Source organism: Oncorhynchus clarkii, chromosome 7, assembly GCF_045791955.1.
Source record: "Oncorhynchus clarkii lewisi isolate Uvic-CL-2024 chromosome 7, UVic_Ocla_1.0, whole genome shotgun sequence".
In the NCBI taxonomy this organism is placed as follows: domain Eukaryota; kingdom Metazoa; phylum Chordata; class Actinopteri; order Salmoniformes; family Salmonidae; genus Oncorhynchus; species Oncorhynchus clarkii.
The window spans coordinates 43,391,608-43,414,106 of NC_092153.1; the positions used below are offsets into that span (position 1 = coordinate 43,391,608).

The 22,499-nt window shown below is 46.7% G+C and overlaps 1 protein-coding gene across 1 annotated transcript in view; it reads left to right on the top strand.

The window, feature by feature from the left end:
- LOC139413346 (protein SHQ1 homolog) overlaps positions 1-22,290 on the top strand; it is a 41,272-nt gene extending 18,982 nt beyond the window's left edge. The window contains exons 10-12 of the mRNA XM_071160593.1: positions 4,537-4,660; positions 8,646-8,766; positions 21,338-22,290. Of these exons, the coding sequence (XP_071016694.1) occupies positions 4,537-4,660; positions 8,646-8,766; positions 21,338-22,007 (915 nt within the window). The 3' untranslated portion in view covers positions 22,008-22,290. The remainder of the gene's footprint in view (positions 1-4,536; positions 4,661-8,645; positions 8,767-21,337) is intronic.
- The last annotated feature ends 209 nt before the right edge of the window (positions 22,291-22,499 follow it).

The following is a 22,499-nucleotide window of genomic DNA, read 5'->3' on the forward strand; positions in this document are numbered from 1 at the left end:
GCCATCAAGTGCTCAGATTATGTGGGAACTCTTTCAAGACTGTTGGAAAAGCATTCCATATGAAGCTGGTTGAGAGAATGCCAAGAGTGTGCAAAGCAGTCATCAAGGTAAAGGGTGGCTACTTTGTAGAATCTAAAATACATTTTGATTTAACACTTTTTGGGGGTTACTAAATGTGTTATTTAATCGTTTTTGATATCTTCATTATTCTACAATGTAGAAAATAGTAAAAGTAAAGAAAAACCCTGGAAGGAGTAGGTGGAAACTTTTGACTGGTACTGTATATACAACGCATTCGGAAAGTATTCAGACCCCTTGACCTTTTCCAAATTTTGTTACGTTACATCCTTATTCTAAAATTGATTAAATAAAACATTTTCCTCATCAAAGTGAAAATAGCTTTCTTAAAAAAAAATCACATTTACTTACGTATTCAAACCCTTTGCTATGAGGCTCGAAATTGAGCTCAGGTGCATCCTGTTTCCATTGATCATCCTTGAGATGTTTCTACAACTTGATTGGAGTCCACATCACATGCGCTGAATACAACAGGTATTAGACCTTACAGTGAAATGTTTACTTACAGGCTCTAACCAATAGTGTGAAAAAAAGGTGTGTGTGTGTAGGTAGGTAGGTAAGTGGAGAAATTAAACAACAGTAAAAAGACATTTGAAAATAACAGTAGCAAGGCTATATACAGACACCAGTTAGTCAGGCTTATTGAGGTAGTATGTACATGTTGGTATGGTTAAAGTGACTATGCATATATGATGAACAGAGAGTAGCAGTAGCATAAAAATAGGTGGTGGTGGGATACAATGCAGATAGTCCCGGTAACCATTTGGTTACCTGTTCAGGAGTCTTATTGCTTGGGGGTAAAAACTGTTGAGAAGCCTTTTTGTCCTAGACTTGGCACTCCAAGTTTGTTGTTGATGTGGACACCAAGGAACTTGAAGCTCTCAAGCTGCTCCACTACAGCCCTGTCGATGAGAATGGAGGCGTGGGCCTCCCGGGTGGCGCAGTGGTTAAGGGCGCTGTCCTGAGCGCCAGCTGTGCCATCAGAGTCCCTGGGTTCGCGCCCAGGCTCTGTCGTAACCGGCCGCGACCGGGAGGTCCGTGGGGCGACGCACAATTGGCCTAGCGTCGTCCGGGTTAGGGAGGGATTGGTCGGTAGGGATCTCCTTGTCTCATCGCGCACCAGCGACTCCTGTGGCGGGCCGGGCGCAGTGCGCGCTAGCCAAGGTTGCCAGGTGCACGGTGTAGCCTCCGACACATTGGTGCGGCTGGCTTCCGGGTTGGATGCGCGCTGTGTTAAGAAACAGTACGGCTGGTTGGGTTGTGTATCGGAGGACGCATGACATTCAGCGTTCGTCTCTCCCGAGCCCGTACGGGAGTTGTAGCAATGAGACAAGATAGTAGCTACTACAACAATTGGATACCACGAAATTGGGGAGAAAAAGGGGTAAAATTCAAAAAATAAAAGAGAATGGAGGCGTGCTCGGTGCTCCTTTTCCTGTAAGTCCACAATCATCTCCTTAGCTTAGGGATAGGTTGTTATTCTGGCACTACCCGGCCAGGTCTCTGACCACCTCCCTATAGGCTGTCTCTCTGTTGTGTCGTCTGCAAACTTAATGATGGTGTTGCAGTCGTGCCTGGCCATGCAGTCGTGGGTGAACAGGGAGCAGGAGGGGACTGAGCACGCACCCCTGGGGGGCTCCAGTGTTGAGGATCTGTGTGGCAGATGTGTTGCTACCTACCCTCACCACCTGGGGGTGTCCCGTCAGGAAGTCCAGGATCCAGTTGCAGAGGGAGGTGTTTAGTCCCAGGTTCCTTAGCTTAGTCATGAGCTTTGAGGGTACTATGGTGTTGCATGCTGAGCTGTAGTCAATGAATAGCATTCTCACATAGGTGTTCCTTTTGTCCAGGTGGGAAAGGGCAGTGTGGAATGCAATAGAGATTGCATCATCTGTGGATCTGTTTGGGCAGTATGCAAATTGGAGTGTGTCTAGGGTTTCTGGGATGATGGTGTTGATGTGAGCCATTACCAGCCTTTCAAAGCACTTCATGGCTACGGACGTGAGTGCTACGGGTCTGTATACCTGTGGTATATTTAATTGATTGGACATGATTTGGTAAGGCACACAACTGCCTATGTAAGGTCCCACAGTTGGCAGTGCATGTCAGAGCAAAAACCAAGTCGTGAGGTAGAAGGAATTTCCCCTAGAGCTCTGAGGGAAAAGTATAAAAAAAGACGTTTGGAACCACCAAGACTTTTCCTAGAGCTGGCCGCCCTTCCAAACTGAGCGGAGGGAGAAGGGCCTTTGTCAGGGAGGTGACCAAGAACCCGATGGTCACTCTGACAGATTCCAGAGTTCCTCTGTGGCAATGGGTGAACCTTCCAGAAGGACAACCATCTCTGCAGCACTTTGCCAATCAGGCCTTTATGGTAGAGTGTCCAGACGGAAGCCACTCCTCAGTAAAAGGCACATGACAGCCCGCTTGGAGCTTGCCAAAAGGCACCTAAAGGACTCAAGACTGAGAAACAAGTCAGTCTAAAGGACTGAGAAACAAGATTATCTGGTCTGATTGAACTATTTGGCCTCAATGACAAGCGTCAAGTCTGGAGGAAACCTGGGACAATCCCTATGGTGAAGCATGGTAATGGCAGCATCACGCTTTGAGGATGTTTTTCCGCGGCAGGGACTGGGAGTCTTGTAAAGATCGTTGGGAAGATGAACGGAGCAAAGAACACAGCCAAGATAACGCAGGAGTGCCTTCGGGACAAGTCTCTGAATGTCCTTGTGTGGCCCAGCCAGAGCCTGGACTTGAACCCGATCGAAGATCACTGGAGAGACCTGGAAATGGCATTGCAATGATGCTCCCCATCCAACCTGACAGAGCTTGAGAGGATCTGCAGAGAAGAATGGGAGAAACTCCACAGATACAGATGTGCCAAGCTTGTGGCGTCATACCCAAGAAAACTAGAAGCTGCCAATGGTGCTTCAACAAAGTACTGAGTAAAGGGTCTGAATACTAATGTAAATGTAATATTTCAGTGTAAACTTTAGAAAATTTTACAAATATATAAATTTTTAAACACTTTTTGCTTTGTCATTATGGGGTGTTGTGGGTAGATTGATGGAAAAATCCATTTAATTTAACAAAATGTGGAAAAAGTCAACGGGTATGAATTTTTTCCCGAATGCACTGTATATAAACAAACTGATTGTCATCTCCATCTGGTGCACTGGTAGTGCATTGTTTTGTAGAAGAAGAGAAGGCCAGGTTATAGCTATGACAATTGGTTCCTCTTAGGTTTGTGTTTGTGTGTCAGAGGTAGGAGTATTAAGGTGTGCCCCAAGGCTGTGAACAGGCCCAGGTGTGTGTGTGTGTGTGTGTGCTCCCAACTGACAGACAGGCGGAGAGGGAGTGAGATGGCCGTCTGCTCGCCGATCGATAGTGTGTGTGTGTGTGTGTGTGCACTAGAGGACCGTGCAGCAGGGCGTGTGTGCCGCTCGTCTTATACCTTGGGATGTGCGAACCCCTTAATCAGTAGCATTTTCCCTCTGAACCTGACAATAAGGGCTGGTAATCGGATGCCGCAGTCTGAGCGGTAGCAGTTTGGCCATGATGGTGATAATGGAGGAGGTAGTAATGACTTCCTGAAGCTGCCTGAAAGCCCTCGTCAGTAGAGCTATCTGTCTGGGAGAGACTGACGGGACGCGCCCTCTCAGTCGCTCTCTCGCTCTCATCCACCCACCCACTCACTCTCTCTCGTCTGCTCTGTCTCACTCGCTCTCATCCACTCTTTTGCTCATTATCGCTTTTGCTCTCATTCTCTCTCTAACCCTCTCCCTTACTAGGTCTCTTTTCCCCCGTCTCTCTCTTTCCCTGTTTTTTTCTCCTGTTTTTGTCTTTCTCTTTATTCTTCCTCTCCCTCGTCTCACTCTCACCCTTATCTCCCTCTTTTCCCCTCCCTCTCCATCTGCTCGCTGTTAACCAGCCTCCTAACCAGACAGACCAGGTTGGTGGTTGTTGTGCGGCTGAGTGTTATTTACAGGCAGGCTGCTAAACAGCCCCGGGGGAGAGGGGATGAGCCCTGATGACATGCAACGAGTCACACTCTGAGCGCACTTTTAACAAGCTAGGGAGAATTAATAAAAAGAGAAAGCAGAGGGCTCTCTCTCAGCTCTTTTGTCCACTGGTGCAGAGAAAAGCGGAGAAAAGCCTTGAGTTTACACAGTGATTAAGGACCAGCAACAATTAAAAGGCGGCGACTGCAGAAGGTGTTTAAGAGTTCCTCGCCCGTTTCTCCCTCTATGAAAGGGAAGTCGTTAGGAGTAATTAGTTTACCAATGACTGCAATTAGGAGTGGGCTAGCCTAGCCTGCTTTGTGCTGGAGGGAAGGAGAAAAGCAAGAGGCTGCCAAACATTTTAAGAGGAAGTGAAGTCCCTTTTCTTTTTTGTAAGATTAGTCTTTTTATAGTGAGTGGCCATGAGGAAAATGCAGCATGTCTTTTTGTTGTTGCCTTTCAGACATACAGCTCGTTGCAGGAGGTCTTGGTGTCCTTTGGGAGGAGGGTGTTGTGTTACCCGCTCTACAGGCACTTTTCTCTGGTCTCTGCAGCCGTGCAGGATGCGGCTCGGGTCTTCCAGTCAGGTGAGTCTAGACGATGCTCTCTGTGACCTCTCGCCCTGACCTGAGGCAGCTCCACACCTCAATGGCCACTTTGTGAATGCTGGTTAGAGCAGTATTGGCAGCCTCCGTGTCATGCCCAGATTATAAAGCCCTCAATATGGCCTAGTTTCCCTTCCAATTAATGTGTCTCTGGACTCTGGACAATGTTTTCTGAGACTCCTGAGGGACCGTATGTGGTTTGATGCATTTCGGTTGAAGGCAAAGCTTGCATGGTAGCTGTGGGGACTGACAGAAAGACTGCTTTATAGCCAGCATGCACCCACAGTCATACATCACTATACCACCACAAGCAGAGCAACCTCTCCAAGCAGGAAGTGTGGATTTGTTCTTTACGGACTGACTTTATCTCCTAGCAAAGAGTCATCTTTAAATGAAGGCTCTGCCATGTAAACACATTTAGGATGTGTGTGGGGTGAGATTAGCTGGTTTGTGGGGATTTGAATGTTTGTAAATGACAGCAAATTAAGTATTTTTAAACTACAGATTAGATCAGACTGGTTGAGGGAATCCGAGAATCCCAGGTTGTCACTGTGAAGGGGGCTTCCCTGTAATACACTACACCATCTACCTGCATCCTCTAGAAACAACTTCACCTGTTGTAGCCTAATGACGCTTTTCATTCTCTCTCCTGACGCTGGACATTTGTTCAACAGTCACATACCCATTTTGTTTCTGTGCTGGAAAATGCAAACTAACCTAATTGGTGATAGTTAGTCTAACCAGGTAAACGATAGCAAGTGCCTCTTCATTTCAATGAGTTTGCCTCTGCAAATGTCTTTATTTACGTGCATCAGGTGAGTGAGAGTGAGTAATGGGGCTCTCGTTAATGAACTGTAAAGCTACAGTAATGCAGTCTGGCTGGCGTACGTCTTGAGAGGGCACGACACGTTTCCTCCCAGCTTTACTCCACACAGCTAATTCATTTGTCAGGATAAGGCTAATGGAATGTGTGCTCTAATTTGAAGGCACTTGACTTAAATGGCTGTGAAAGCAAACATTGGCAGGTATTAGGAAAACAAACCCATTTAATGCCTTGCGGGAGCCACATGTTAAGGCCTTAAAGGGAATGTTATCCGGGGTAAATATTTGAACAGCCCTCTGGCATCACGGACGGTCCTTCTCAAGGCGCTCATCCAGCTGACTGCTAAGTGGCTGGAACCAATTGGCCGCCAGGCAGGGAGAGCAGAGCAGGGCCTCCTAGGTAGGGAGGCTTTAGCATGGCCGCTGTCGTGTAGCTGACCGAAGGACCCACTGGAGTTCGGTAGCCTATACCGAGCCGGAAATGTTCCGTTATTGCGGTTCCTCAGTGTAGCTTAACTCGCATTTCCCTGTGTCCATGTTTTTACATGTCCCTTGGCTTTGTAATGAGCTAGTACTGTTGGGGTGCACATGGCCCTCCCAGTAGTTGAAACACTTGAAGTGTTTTGTTTCCAAGTCCAGTGTGGTAGTGATGCCAATGAAATGTTTTCTGCGCAGCATTAGGAATGCACATGGAGTGTTTGGAACGTGTGTGTAAATGTGTTGCTTATGCTGTCTTGTCACCTTGCCATGATGGATGTTAGTGGCCAGTGCCCGTGTGGCAGCTGTGTCGCTGTGCCCCCCTCCCCACCCGGGCCAGACTTTGCCTGCCTGTCTGCCCCTCTCCGGGGATCAGCCAGGGAGGGCTTAGTGTCTGCAGTGAGTTTGGAAGCAGGGAGGGCTTAGTGTCTGCAGTGAGTTTGGAAGCAGGGAGGACTTAGTGTCTGCAGTGAGTTTGGAAGCAGGGAGGGCTTAGTGTCTGCAGTGAGTTTGGAAGCAGGGAGGGTTTTGTGTCTGCAGTGAGTTTGGAAGCAGGGAGGGTTTTGTGTCTGCAGTGAGTTTGGAAGCAGGGAGGCTTTTGTGTCTGCAGTGAGTTTGGAAGCAGGGAGGACTTAGTGTCTGCAGTGAGTTTGGAAGCAGGGGAGGCATAGTGTCTGCAGTGAGTTTGGAAGCAGGGAGGGCTTAGTGTCTGCAGTGAGTTTGGAAGCAGGGAGGGCTTAGTGTCTGCAGTGAGTTTGGAAGCAGGGAGGGCTTAGTGTCTGCAGTGAGTTTGGAAGCAGGGAGGGTTTTGTGTCTGCAGTGAGTTTGGAAGCAGGGAGGGTTTTGTGTCTGCAGTGAGTTTGGAAGCAGGGAGGGTTTTGTGTCTGCAGTGAGTTTGGAAGCAGGGAGGGCTTTGTGTCTGCAGTGAGTTTGGAAGCAGGGAGGGTTTTGTGTCTGCAGTGAGTTTGGAAGCAGGCAGGGCTTAGTGTCTGCAGTGAGTTTGGAAGCAGGCAGGGCTTAGTGTCTGCAGTGAGTTTGGGAGCAGGCAGGGCTTAGTGTCTGCAGTGAGTTTGGAAGCAGGGAGGGCTTTGTGTCTGCAGTGAGTTTGGAAGCAGGGAGGACTTAGTGTATGCAGTGAGTTTGGAAGCAGGGAGGGTTTTGTGTCTGCAGTGAGTTTGGAAGCAGGGAGGGTTTTGTGTCTGCAGTGAGTTTGGAAGCAGGGAGGCTTTTGTGTCTGCAGTGAGTTTGGAAGCAGGGAGGACTTAGTGTCTGCAGTGAGTTTGGAAGCAGGGGAGGCATAGTGTCTGCAGTGAGTTTGGAAGCAGGGAGGGCTTAGTGTCTGCAGTGAGTTTGGAAGCAGGGAGGGCTTAGTGTCTGCAGTGAGTTTGGAAGCAGGGAGGGCTTAGTGTCTGCAGTGAGTTTGGAAGCAGGGAGGGTTTTGTGTCTGCAGTGAGTTTGGAAGCAGGGAGGGTTTTGTGTCTGCAGTGAGTTTGGAAGCAGGGAGGGCTTTGTGTCTGCAGTGAGTTTGGAAGCAGGGAGGGTTTTGTGTCTGCAGTGAGTTTGGAAGCAGGCAGGGCTTAGTGTCTGCAGTGAGTTTGGAAGCAGGCAGGGCTTAGTGTCTGCAGTGAGTTTGGGAGCAGGCAGGGCTTAGTGTCTGCAGTGAGTTTGGAAGCAGGGAGGGCTTTGTGTCTGCAGTGAGTTTGGACGCAGGGAGGGTTTTGTGTCTGCAGTGAGTTTGGAAGCAGGCAGGGCTTAGTGTCTGCAGTGAGTTTGGAAGCGGGGGGCTTAGTGTCTGCAGTGAGTTTGGAAGCAGGCAGGGCTTAGTGTCTGCAGTGAGTTTGGAAGCAGGGAGGACTTAGTGTCTGCAGTGAGTTTGGAAGCAGGGAGGACTTAGTGTCTGCAGTGAGTTTGGAAGCAGGGAGGACTTAGTGTCTGCAGCGAGTTTGGAAGCAGGGAGGACTTAGTGTCTGCAGTGAGTTTGGAAGCAGGGAGAGTTGAGGGTCCTGGTCCTCTGAGCGCTCATGCTCTAAATGAGAACCAAATGTTTGTGCAAGGTTTTCATCTGAGCGAGTGTGCTGTTTGTTTTGAATGGACTGGAATGTCTGTCTGCTGCCAGCCAATCCTGAAGTTGCATACCGGACAAAAGGATTGTTTGTAGACCTCCGTGCTCTGCAATGGGCCGGCTCTGTCCCATAAAGGGGCTATTTATACGACCTTTGGTTTGTGACAGCAAATGTAATGGATCAAATGTGGCTCCCTCCAGGTGTGTCCCATTTTGTAATGGTAATCATTGGCTTTCCCTTCGAGGAAAATCAGGCCCAATTTTTTTTTTCATAAACCGGTATGAAATGAACCCTTTGCATTATCTTGGCCCACTTGAGTTGAAATTCTGGACTATATAAACTAGATAAAGGAGGCCTGAAAGTTGATAAATTGCTCTCTCTGTCATGAGTGTAAATGACTGTCAGTAGTCTGCAATAGGATAGTCTTGCAATGCTCACATGATCTCCCATAGCCCGTTCAGCCTATAATTTCAAGGAAGGCTGTATGGAACAATGAGATTTTTGGAACCTCAGTCCCTGCTAGCAACACTGCTATATTTACCATTCTTCACATTGCCATAAAATAACATTTTTCAATTTCTATTCCTTCTGTTTTTCCTGTCCAGGGAAAGCCTGCGTCCTGAAGTGCTTGTTGGATATTCACACAGTCTTCCGGGAGAATGAACCGGCCTACATATTGAACGACCTCTACATCACAGACTACTGCGTCTGGATCCAGAGGGTCAAGTAAGTTCACTACTCCCCATCCTCTCTCTCCCTCTGCAGGGACCTTCAGCCCTAGAGCATAATTACCTCCCAGGTCCAGGGGCCAAGCAAAGTGGCTTTCATGTTGCTTCAGTGCACTGCACTGTAGGAGAGGATTAGACGAGTCATTCGTCACAGCACGGCCACTTGACTGACAGAGACGCTGTGAGACGTATCCATTCTCCCATGTCAAAGGTGCCGTTGGAGAGCGTGTGGACTGTACTGTCTCCCTCAGTGCTGCAGTGGAGTCCCAGTGACTGAGACTGAAGCCTCTGTGATGGACAGTGCACTGTGCAGTACAAGATGTGTGTCAACTCGCGAGAGATCTGTGTAGTTTCCTCCCTAATTGATATAGCATGCATGGCTCTTTCCTCACCCGTGTACATATTTTACAATTACTTACACGTTGTAAGCCTGCAAGGGCATTATTCGGTAATGAGCTGTGTTTTATTCTTGGCAGGGGTTCAGCCGAGTAGTGTGCTAGTCTGGAAAAAGCCCGATTTTTGAAAAATGTGCGCCAGTGATGATGTAGGCCCAGCGCCCAGATGCAGACATGATAAAAGCTCTGCCGGTGTTTGATGGAGCTTTTCTCTCTGGAAAAGAAAACGCCTCGATGGCCAATTAATAATAGATGTATAAAAATCAATGGTGGAGATCGGCGCTGCAGTCCCGGTCGGTCTGTCTGTTTCGCTGCAGCAGACGAAGAGAACAGAGAGTCTTGGTCTTGAGTGCTCTCTCAGCTCAGCGTACGCTTTCAGCAGAAGCAGCATCACTGTCAAGCCACTGGAAAACTCAATCAGTCTCATTTCAGTCAGTCAAGGAGATGAAACGGCAGGAGGGCATCTGCGGTTGAGTGCTTTCCAATCCGCCTCCCTCTCTTCTCTTCCACCGCTGTACATTGGAGCCAAATGTCAGCTTGACCTATCAACAAGCTGGCTTCCACCTGCTGCAACCCTGCATCGATCATTAAATGGATTAGACCTTGTGCTCGCCACCTTTACCTAATGATTGAATTGTTACATTTCCCTTTTCTGTTTACGTTTTTCAGTCGATAAGCAAAGCTTGTTTTCTTTCTGCCCTGAGACCTGGCTCATATCAGCTGTGGTGTCAGCAGAGGCAGAGAGATGGAGAGACAGAGGCTGTCCAGCATCCAGGAAGAGTTACTAACCCTCTCCTGTTGAAGATGCCGCCTCAGGGCACCTGGCTGGGAAAACCTCTAGAGCCCAGGCATTCCATTCCATTGTTTTGCTGTGAATCAATTCCCAGATTGACGTTTCATACCTATCCTATATTGTTGTGCTGCACAGACTACATTTCTTTCCCGTCTGAATGTGGAATAAAAGCGAGCAGTCCACTTGCCATTCAAAGCAGCAGAGAGGAGAGCTGTCTTTCTATGAGCTAGCAGGCATTTACATAAGTCATTTAGCACACTTTTTTCCCCAGAGCGACTTACATCAGTGCATTCACGGTGAAACAACAACATATCCCAATCGTAGCAAGAGATAGGGTTCAGACGCTTTTGGAAGATGGGCAGGGACTCCTCTGTCTTGACATTAGAGGGAAGCTTGTTCCACAATTGGTGTGCCAGGACAAAGAAGAGTTTTGACTGGGCTGAGCGGGAACTGCCCTCCTGTAGGGGTGGCAGGGCCAAGAAACCAGAGGTGGCAGAACAGGGGGCTTGGGTTGGGGTGTAGGGTTTGATCATAGTCTGAATGTAGGGATGGGCAGTTCCCTTCGCTGCTCCGTAGGCAAGCACCAGGGTCTTGAAGATGATGTGAGCTTAGACTGGAAGCCAGTGGAGTGTGCGGAGGACCAGTGTGACATGGGAGAGCTTTGGAAGATTGAACACCAGGCGTGCTACGTCGTTCTGGATAAGTTGAAGGGGTTTGCTGCCACAAGCGGGGAGCCCAGCCAACAGAGTTGCAGTAGTCTAGATCGGAGATGACAAGGCTGGCAGGCAGCACTCAAGCAGCAGCCAGCTGTGGTTTGCATAGACAGTGCTCTTATCACTTGTGGTTTGTTGTGGCAGACGTTTGTGCATGTGACCGGTTTGATGACAGATTGTATAAGCATTGCTCTCCTCCCTGCTAGATATCCCCCATTTGTCATTCTGGCTAAGTGACTGTGCCGTCTCTTCCTGTGAGTCCTGTGGTAAGATAAGATGTAATCTATATCCTGTATCTTGTCAGTCCTCCCCACAGTCGACTCCCAGACACGATCAGTTGCTCATGATGGACACGGCAATTTAATGAATGCGTTGCTCAGTGGGTTGATTTATACTGTCTGGCTCTCTCTGGGCTGTCCCACATGTGTTCATGCTCTTAAAGTCCCTCTGACTGCTGAGACCAGAGTCAAATTTACAGCATCATAAAGACTTCACAGTGATTTAGACTCCAGCGAACCCCTCTCCCTCCATAGACTCCTGCACACAGACAAACAAGTGGACAGTCCACTCTCCGGTCAACAGGAGGAGTATGAGGGTGGAGAAAATCCTTCTGACACCATTTTGTATTTGTCCTGTTAAAGGGTGTTGACCAAAGAGGATTATTAATGCGCTTACAACCGTTTCCACATTACCCAGGGAATTTTGTGTAATTTGCAGATATCTTTGTACCATCAGATGCATTGCCACTATCAAATAAAAAAAACTTCTCTACCATTCGTTTCAATGGGTGGTTTTGATGATCATCCGATGCCGAACCCCTGCAGTGGTGCTAGACTGAAATGAAAACCCACTCCTCGTTTTCTTTCTCAGTCTTTCCTCTTCTCTCATCAAAAGGCTTGGAAGGAGACCCATGTAGATTGACTGTGACCAGTCCAAAAAATCCCATCAGATCTGTGTTACTTTATCTCAGCGAAATCAGCAGGCCTCTAACTTCCCCTTCCTCTTTCAGCGCTCACACATTCCTCCCCCTCTACCCGTTGTCTGCCGCACAATCAATTAATTGGGTCGATTAAATTCCAGAGCAAAAAACCATGGCAACCTGTGAGTGTCGAGCTCAAGGGTTTGCTAGTCTTGGAGGAGGAAACAAGGATATTTTTCTCTCTCGCTCACACCAATCCATTCAGCCTCTACACACATTGTGTGCATGATAATGCCCAGAGGAGAGCTCTCTTCTCCACAGTCCCAGGAGGCCCTCAGGGGACACGAGCTCCCCACAGGGACAACCTACAGGCTGACCCCCCCCCACCCTCCCGGCAAGGTCAGTGGTCAGATAAGTGAGTCGGTTAAGCCTCGTGGGGGCTTGCTGGTGGTTTTAATGCTCGAGGGACTGGCAACTCTGTGTCTAGTGAGTGTGCAGGAATGGTAAGTTAATCGTCGTACAGTTTTCTCTTTTTTATTCTTAGAAAGGGTAGAATGCAGGTGAAAAAGCTTCGGATACATTTTCTCTGGTATTAATCCTTTTCATGTACCTGCTAGTGTATTTCTACCCACACTCATCTGTCTGGAGCCGGTCCTGTCCTGTGATGTAGTAGATGGTGTATACTAAACATTAGGAATACCTTCCTAATATGGCATTTTTTTGCCCTCACAGCAGCCTCAACTCATTGGGGAATGGGCTCTTCAAGGTGTCAACAGCGTTCCACATTGATGCCCATGTTGACTCTAATGCTTTCCATATTTGTGTCATGTTGGCTGATTGTCCTTTGGGTGGTAGACCATTCTTGATACACACAGGAAAATGTTGAGCATGACAAATCCAGCAGCGTTGCAGTTCTTGACACAAGCTGGTGAACCTGGGACCTACTACCACACCCTGTTCAAAGGCGTTTAATATTTTGTCTCACCCATTCACCCTCCGAATGGCACACATACACAATCCATGTCTCAAGGTTTAAAAAATATTCTTTAACCTGTCTCCTCTTTATCTACACTGATTTGAAGTGGATTTAACAAGTGACCTCAATTAGGGATCACAGTTTTCACCTGGTCCTGTCACGAAGTGACTGTTACCCTGCACCTTAGAGGCTGCTGCCCTATGTACATAGACATGGAATCACTGGCCATGTGTACTCCGTGTATATGGTCTGTGTGTTTTGAGCCTTCCCCACCACAGAGACAGTAGATAGTCTCTGTGTCCCGCTGGGCTCGACAAAGCCAAGACGGTCTCACAGCTAATGGGGAGAAGTACTACAGATTTCCTCTCTGCATGACGTCCAGATTTTGTGTACTTACACAGGCAGCTCACCACACGAGCAGAGAGAGAGAGAAATACTGACAGTGTTGCATTCGTGCTACACTAATAATGAGTGATGCAGCCTTGCTTTGTATGAGGTAACTTCCTCTCCTTGCGTCCTTGTTTTGATTAGGAGGGTCTGTAAACAACAAGCTCTGCAGGCAGTTCTACCAGCTCTCTTCATGTTGCACATTAACTAATGGTCTCTCTATACAGCAAGAAAGCACTTCCTTAGATTACAGTCCCTACTCTGTTATATAGCCTAATTAAGCGGTGTCAAACATACGGGTGGGTGGGTTTAAATATTTTTTTGGGGGGAGGGGGAATCAAACTCAATATAATTTAAAATAACTAAAACCAAAAATGTACTGTGTCCAGCTCGCTAATAATCATCTAAATGAAAGCTAGACAGTCAGGGAGCATTGAAAAATCCCAAAACGGTGGATGGAGGGCTAATCTTTTCCAGAACCTCGTTGAAGACCGATTGCAACACCCCTGGCCTAATGCCTCGGACACAGGTCTTCAGTGTTACTCACACACGCCGTCACACACTCCATAACACATTTCATCACACACTCCCTCAAACCATGAAACTCGGGAAGACAGGAAATCCAAGCATCCATTTATAAGTCTTTCAGCCTTATAAAACAAGCCAACTTTGTCACAAACAACTACCGCCTACGTTTTGTTCCCTGAATGAGATGTTGGACAATTCAAATGGCATACAGTTAGCAAACAGTGTCTGACTGTCCATCCACTATATCCATTGAATAATGTACATACACTCCCTTGACAAATCTTGTGAAATTAATTTGTACATTTAAGATTAACTAAGAAGTATGAGTAGGAACATGTGTCGAATGTCTTCTGGCATCATTGAACATGAGGCTGCTGGTAGAAATGGAAGTCTGTAATTGACTGTCTAGTTGTCCTCCCCCACCACCCTCCTGCTCCCTGTCCTCATCTAAGGACTCTTGTTTGTTGTCTGAAAGATGGAAGCGTCTTTGTGGCGACAGAAGTTTTCCAACCTTGAAAAGCTGCCCCTCAGTTAATGAAGGGAGCCCACGACATTAGTAATGACTGAACTGTGTACAATGTTATTTATTCCCTCCAAAAGCAGCCTTTGTGCTCACCGCAAGCTGAGCTTCTCGCACTGCAGCGCAGGGAGAGGGGGAGCGAGGGGAGAGAACAAGCACGTAGCCTCTCCAATGCTAACTCAATAATGACTTCCCACGGGGGAAAGAGAATGCGGGAGGTGGGGGATGGAGGAGGGTCTCTGCTTTGAAGTTGCAGTGCTACAGGAGGCTCTCCAGCCAGAGCTAGTCAACCAGCCTGCTCAACTCCAGCAAGGGCTTAAGCCCTGTCAAAGCAGGGGGAGGGGTTCTACTAAGCTATATGGAATTGTTTTAAGAAGGTCCTCCCAAGGATCATTTATCCATTTGATTTTGAATTTTAAGACCCCCTGAAGTATAAAAAATATATATATATAAAACAATTATTTGATTTAATAAAAAATGTTTGGCATTACTGCCATTAGCCCTTACAAATGCATTGTGTAACAGATTTTCTACATGGAACAACAGATCGTCGCCCCCAAAAAACATCAATAGGAAGTTTGTTCTGAAGTGTCTGTCCTATATCTGAGAGAGAAAAGAAGGATCAGGCACTAAACACTCTCAGTAAATACTTCCATTCATATTTTCAACTGGTACTGTGGGGAAATTCTTGTGACCAACATGTTCGTGAGAGTCTCACCTTTACACAGAGGGGTCATATTAGTGTGGAGCCCAAACTGTTTGTACACCAGAGACAGAAGTTGTCTTGAAGTCGGTACGGCCAATCTGCCGAGTCCCAAAAACACCATAGAACAAAAAAAAAACAGACCATTTATTCTATCTCTCGCTATATATATATATATATATTAGTACACGTGCTAATGATTATCAATTTAATATGTAGGTTGAAACAATCATTAACTGGGGCGGCAGGGTAGCCTAGTGGTTAAACCCCCGAGCTGACAAGGTACAAATCTGTCGTTCTGCCCCTGAACAGGCAGTTAACCCACTGTTCCTAGGCCGTCATTGAAAATAAGAATTTGTTCTTAACTGACTTGCCTAGTTAAAAAAATAAAATTAAAAAAATAAACAAACAGAAACAGCTGTGTAGGAGGAATAAAACTGGTTGAGGAACAGCCAAACTCAGCTAACAAGGGGAGGTTGATGAAGACAGTTTACTGTCAAAAGTCATACACCATGGCAAGGCTGAGCATAGCAACAAGACACAAGGTAGTTAGTTATACTGCATCAACAAGGTCTCTCCCAGGCAGACAGACATGTCAAGGCAGACAGGGGTTTCCAGATGTGCTGCTCTTTTGAAGAAGCACAAAGAAATGGGCAACGTTGAGGACCGTAGATGCAGTAGTCGGCCAAGGAAACTTACTGCATCAGATAAGACACATCATGCTTCCTTCCCATCGCAATCGGAGATGTCCAGCTGTGCCATCAGCTCAGAATTGGCAGAAAACAGTGGGGCCCTGGTACACCCATCTACTGTCAGAAGTGGCCTTCATGGAAGACTTGCGAACAAAAAGTCATACCTCCGTCGTGGAAACTATGCATGAAAACACAGGAACTGGGGTGCAGAAAAATGTCAGCAGGTGCTCTGGACTAATGAGTCAACAGACGCGTCACAAGTCCTCAACTGACAGCTTCATTAAACAGTACCTGCAAAACACCAGTCTCAACGTCGACAGTGAAGCGGTGACTCCGGGATGCTGGCCTTCTAGGCAGAGTTCCTCTGTCCAGTGTCCTTTTGCCCATCTTAATCTTTTCTTTTTATTGGCCAGTCTGAGATATGGCTTTTTATTTGCAACTCTGCCTAGAAGGCCAGCATCCCGGAGTCACCTCTTCACTGTTGATGTTGAGACTGGTGTTTTGCAGGTACTGTTTAATGAGGCTGCTAGTTGAGGACTTGTGAGGCGTCTGTTTCTCAAACTAGACACTCTAATGTACTTGTCAAATCAAATTTATTTATATAGCCCTTCGTACATCAGCTGATATCTCAAAGTGCTGTACAGAAACCCAGCCTAAAACCCCAAACAGCAAGCAATGCAGGTGTAGAAGCACGGTGGCTAGGAAAAACTCCCTAGAAAGGCCAAAACCTTGGAAGAAACAGAGAGAGGAACCAGGCTATGTGGGGTGGCCAGTCCTCTTCTGGCTGTGCCGGGTGGAGATTATAACAGAACATGGCCAAGATGTTCAAATGTTCATAAATGACCAGCATGGTCAAATAATAATAATCACAGGCAGAACAGTTGAAACTGGAGCAGCAGCACGGCCAGGTGGACTGGGGACAGCAAGGAGTCATCATGTCAGGTAGTCCTGAGGCATGGTCCTAGGGCTCAGGTCCTCAGAGAGAGAGAAAGAAAGAGAGAATTAGAGAGAGCATACTTAAATTCACACAACACCGGTTTGGACAGGAGAAGCACTCCAGATATAACAAACTGACCCTAGCATAAACACAAACTACTGCAGCATAAATACTGGAGGCTGAGACAGGAGGGGTCAGGAGACACTGTGACCCCATCCGATGACGCCCCCGGACAGGGCCAAACAGGAAGGATATAACCCCACCCACTTTGCCAAAGCACAACCTCACACCACTAGAATGATATCTTCAACCACCAACTTACCATCCTGAGACAAGGCCTAGTATAGCCCACAAAGATCTCCGCCACGGCACAACCCAAGGGGGGGCGCCAACCCAGACAGGAAGATCACATCGGTGACTCAACCCACTCAAGTGACGCACCCCTCCTAGGGACGGTATGAAAGAGCCCTAGTAAGCCAGTGACTCAGCCCCTGTAATGGGGTTAGAGGCAGAGAATCCCAGTGGAAAGAGGGGAACCGGCCAGGCAGGGACAGCAAGGGCGGTTCGTTGCTCCAGAGCCTTTCCGTTCACCTTCACACTCCTGGGCCAGACTACACTCAATCATATGACCCACTGAAGAGATGAGTCTTCAGTAAAGACTTAAATGTTTGCGAGTTTGCGTCTCTCACATGGGTAGGCAGACCATTCCATAAAAATTGAGCTCTATAGGAGAAAGCCCTGCCTCCAGCTGTTTGCTCAGAAATTCTAGGGACAATTAGGAGGCCTGCGTCTTGTGACCGTAGCGTACGTGTAGGTATGTATGGCAGGACCAAATCAGAGAGATAGGTATGAGCAAGCCCATGTAATGCTTTGTAGGTTAGCAGTAAAACCTTGAAATCAGCCCTTGCCTTGACAGGAAGCCAGTGTAGGGAGGCTAGCACTGGAGTAATATGATCACATTTTTTTGTTCTAGTCAGGATTCTAGCAGCCGTATTTAGCACTAACTGAAGTCCTCTTGCTCAGTTGTGCACTGAGTGCACTCTTTCTATTCTGGTTAGAGACCGTTTGCGCGGTTCTGTGAAGGGAGTAGTACACAGCGTTGTACGAGATATTCAGTTTCTCGGCCATTTCCATCATGGAATAGCCTTTAATTTCTCAGAACAAGAACAGCCAGATGAGTTTCAGAAGAAAGGTCTTTGTTTTTGGCCATTTTGAGCCTGTAATCGACCCACAAATGCTGGTGCTCCAGATACTCAACTAGTCTAAAGAAGGCCAGTTTTATTGCTTCTTTAATCAGAACAACAGTTTAAGAAATCAGATGTTTCCAGCTACAATAGTCATTTACAACATTAACAACAGTTACACTGTCTTTCTGATCAATTTGATGTTATTTTAATGGACAAAACAACTTGCTTTTCTTTCAAAAACAAGGACATTTCTAAGTGACCCGAACTTTTGAACGGAGGTGTGTGTGTTTATTTATACAACCAATTTTCCAGTCAAGTTTGGACACCTACTCATTCATGAGTTTTCTTTCTTTCTTTTTACTATTTTCTACGTTGTAGAATAATAGTGAAGACATCAACACTATGAAGTAACACATATGTTAAACAAATCGGACTATATTTTATATTTGAGATTCTTCAAAGTAGCCACCCTTTGCCTTGACAGCTTTGCACACTTTTGGCATTCTCTCAAACAGCTTCATGAGGTAGTCACCTGGAATGCATTTCAATTAACAGTTGTGCCTTGTTAAGAGTGAATTTGTGGATTTTCTTTCCTTAATGCGTTTGAGCCCATCAGTTGTGTTGTGACAAGGTAGGGGTGGTATACAGAAGATAGCCCTATTCGGTAGAAGACCAAGTCCATATTATGGCAAGAATAGCTCAAATAGTCAGAGAAATGACAGTCCCATCATTACTTTAAGACCTGGTAGGTCTAGGAAATTTCAAGCACTTTGAACGTTTCTTCAAGTGCAGTCACAAACCATCAAGCACTATAATTAAACTGTCTCTCATGAGGACCGCCACAGGAAAGGAAGATCCAGAGTTACCTCTGCTGCACAGGATAAGTTCATTAGTTACCGGCCTCAGAAATTGCAGCCCAAATAAATGCTTCATGAGTTCAAGTAACAGACACATCTCAACATCTGCTGTTCTGAGGAGACTGCGTGAATCAGGTATTCATGGTCGAATTGCTCCCACAGTTGACAGTTTTTGTCCGAGCAAAAACCAAGCCATGTGGTTGAAGGAATTGTCTAGAGAGTTCCGAGACAGAATTGTGTCAAGGCACAGATCTGGGGAAGGGTACCAAGAAAATGTCTGCAGCATTTAAGGTCCCCAAGAACACAGTGGCCTTCATCATTCTTAAGTGGAAGATGTTTGTAACCACCAAGACTCTTCCTTGAGCTGGCCGCCCAGCCACACTGAGCAATCAGGGGAGAAGGGCCTTGGAACCAGATGGTCACTCTGACAGAGCTCCAGAGTTCCTCTGTGGAGATGAGAGAACCTTCCAGAAGGACAACCATCTCTGCAGCACTCCACCAATTAACTGCACCTCAAATTGCAGCCCAAATAAATGCTTCACAGAGTTCAAGTTAATGTATAATGTATAAGGCGTGTATCACTCTGTCATCTGCCTCGCTCTTATCTCCTCCAAATTTGAGATTTTTGGTTCTAACCGTCATGTCTGTGAGATGTGGGGAAGGTGATCGGATCTCCGTCTTCTGTGGTTCCCACCGTGAAGCATGGAGGAGGTGGTGTGATGTTGTGGGGGTGCTTTTCTGGTGACACTGTCAGTGATTTTATTTAGAATTCAAGGCACACTTAACCAGCATGGCTACCACAGCGTTCTGCAGCGATACGCCATCCCATCTGGTTTGTGCTTAGTGGGACACTTTTTTTTTTCTCAACAGAACATTACCCAAAACACACATCCAGGCTCTGTAAGGGCTATTTGACCAAGAAGGAGAGTGATGGAGTGCTGCATCAGATGACCTGGCCTCCACAATCACCTGACCTCAACCCAATTGAGATGGTTTGCGATGAGTTTGCCTACAGAGTGAAGAAAAAGCAGCCAACAAGTGCTCAATGTTTGTGGGAACCCCTTCAAAACTGTTGGGAAAGCATTTCTCATGAAGCTGGTTGAGAGAATGCTAAGAGTGCAAAACTGTCATCAAGGTTGAAGAGTAGACTTCTTTGAAGAATCTAAAATGTTAAATATATTTTGATTTGTTTAATATTGTTTTTGTTTTCTACATGATTCCATATGTGGTATTTCATCGTTTTGTCTTCACTATTATTCTACAATGTAGAAAATGATAAAAATAAATAAATCCTTGAACGCGTAGGTGTGTCTGAACTTTTGACTGGTACTGTGAAAATGAATACACACAGGCTCTCCATTTGCTGTTGCAATTTAGAACACAGAAATTTGGTTGCGCATCAGCAGTTTCTCTTGTCAGTCTCTGAAAATCACTCAATTAGCCCATGTCAGCTAAAATGTTTTAGATTGGTAAATTAGTCTAGCCAGCTATCTAATCTTGTAGTAATCGTAGTCGAATTACCGACCGGGGGGCCCCGATATGATTTTGTTAGCCACACTCAGATATCATACTAAAAATGGCAAACATTTCTTGCCATCCTATGGCAGCGTGTGGGAAATTGCAGTGAACTTCCTTTAAAATGGCAATCATTTCTCCACGTCCCATGGCAGAATGTGGACAATTGGAGGAAATTAAATCCTAAACAAAAAAAGTATTTCTGCTCGCCGTCAGGAGGGGGGCTGCTAAAATGTTTTGGTCGCAAGGTGTGGAAGGGTGGAAAAATGGGCCCCGAAAATAACTGCATGTGTGGATATGGGTACGCACACCCGTGAGCCAGTGTGGCCACTCTTGATGAGTTCAGATTTTCGACGGTTTCCTTGTGGGGTCTGACTCTCTGCACACGCGGTGGTGGGGGTGTTGTGGGTTGTATTTATGCTTAGCCATCCCTTACTCATTGTCAGTAATTGATCTCCTTTAATTGTTTGGTCTTTGATAGGGCTTGGGCCATGAGTCGGTCATATTTTTGTTTTTCCTCCTCTCTTTCCAAATACTGTTACTCCCCTTATTTCCTGAATGGACATTTGATATTCATGTAGGCCTTAGAGATGTCTTCTTTGATAGAGTACGGCAACTAGCTATACGGTCTGTTTACACAGTCTCCCGAGGTCCTAAATGAGTACATCCCTCTGTTGGCTGTGTAAACGGTTTCCTCCCCACGGTGGGAGTAAATTAAGGCATTGCGGTAATAAGGAGCCATCTTGGCTCTCAGCGGTCGGTTAATTGGGCCAGGGAGGGCAGCAGGGGCCACAGTGTGGCTGAGTGTGAGGAGCTGAATGGCTGTGGACGACCGCAGGCTCATGTGCTTTATCCCTCCCTGAATGGACCCGTCCTGAGCCGCGCAGAGGTCAGCTGGTAATCATCATGGCATTGAAGGCCGATCGGCTGCACCGTGGAAGAATAGCAGCCACTTGAGTTTTGGCAACATCCTGCGCTGGTTTAGCTTCATGAATAATGTATAAGGCGTGTATCACTCTGTCATCTGCCTCGCTCTTATCTCCTGCAGGGAGAGCTTCAGTGGGAGACTCGAGGGGCAGAACCTGCATATCAGACACACTCATCTTCCTACATTATTAAACATGATTTACATATTTCATTGAGCTCATGCCTCTGTGAATCGCTGTCTACTTAGCATTCAGATGAGGCTGGGATTTGGGTAATGGATATTAGATTTGTAGATTGAGATCTCGTTGCTATATTTTTTTGTAGGAAGCGCAGTCGTACATATAGCATAGTCGTAATACCTACTACTCATCAGTGTTGGACAAGTAGCTCTTGAAATAGATTTTGTATTTTTTGGGGGGATTTGTAAATATTTGCTTCCAAGTTTAAAAAGAGAAACTGATCCACCTTTTCTGTACTTTCCTGACTGTCTCATCACGTTCTCTTTTTCTCTCTTTGTCAGGTCCAGGAAGGTGACAGCTTTGGCCGATCCCTTACGTAAAGTATCCCTACAGAAAAGAGACCTGGATTTGGAGTTGGAGGTGCTGGAGACGGCAGCGACGCTGGTAGAGGAAGAAGAGAAGGTGGAGGACGGGGGGAAAAGCCCCAATAGAACTCCTCTGTCACACATCAGAGAGGAGTCCGACAGCAACGACAGTAGCAGCGACTCGTCTGAGGAGAGTGAGGACTCTGAAGCTGAAGGGAAGGACTGTGCTGACAGAACAGAGGGAGGAGGAGAGAGAGCCGAGGCCATCCCCATACATCCCCAGCCTGCTGCCCCTCCCATCCACCAGGAGTCCTGTGCTGTTCTCACATCTTCCGAGAGGAAGCCCAGCACCCTCCCATCTGCTGTGTCCTGCCCCAGACAGCTGATCCAGGAGCTGGGAGAGAGGGTGGAGGAGGGGCTGTGGATTTCAGCACAGCCTCGGGGCAGCAGGCATTCCAGGAGCAGTGCACAGGGAGAGGCAGAGAGAGACTGTTCACAGCCTGCGACTGCCACAGCCACTGCAACAGATACTGCCCGCACAGGGGCTTTCCTAGAGCTGAGTCCTTGCAGAAACCCTCTTCTGATTGTCAAAACAGATACTGGTGATGATCTTGATGAGGATGATATCGATGAGGATGACTATTAGCAGATGTCACAGAAAACATGTCGTTAAGGAACTTTACATGCATGCATGACAGCTGATGTCGCGGATGCTTATTTGCCCACAATCAATAATAACTTCTGTATTGTTATTTTTGTATTGTCTTACTTCTAAAATGGAAATGTTGATTAATTTATAGATACATAGCATGGCTCATTTTAGTGTTATAGCTCACTTGAGGAGTTTCAAAAGCTTCCATACTTTGTGTCTATGTGCAAAGCTTTTCATACCAAGCTAAGCATTTTGTTAATAAAACTGATTATATGAATTATGCAGATTACTCAGATCTATTCAAGGGGATGCAGCCATTGCATTGCACTTTGTTTGTAGGCTCTTAGATTAGCATATGCATTTCATGCACAACCATTTCCTTCCAAGAAAGGAGAAGGGGTGGTTGTTGGGAGATAAGAAACGGGACAGACCCCAACAGGAAATGTCAGCTGCTGCTTCAGAATTTCTCTTGAGACATTGACTTCT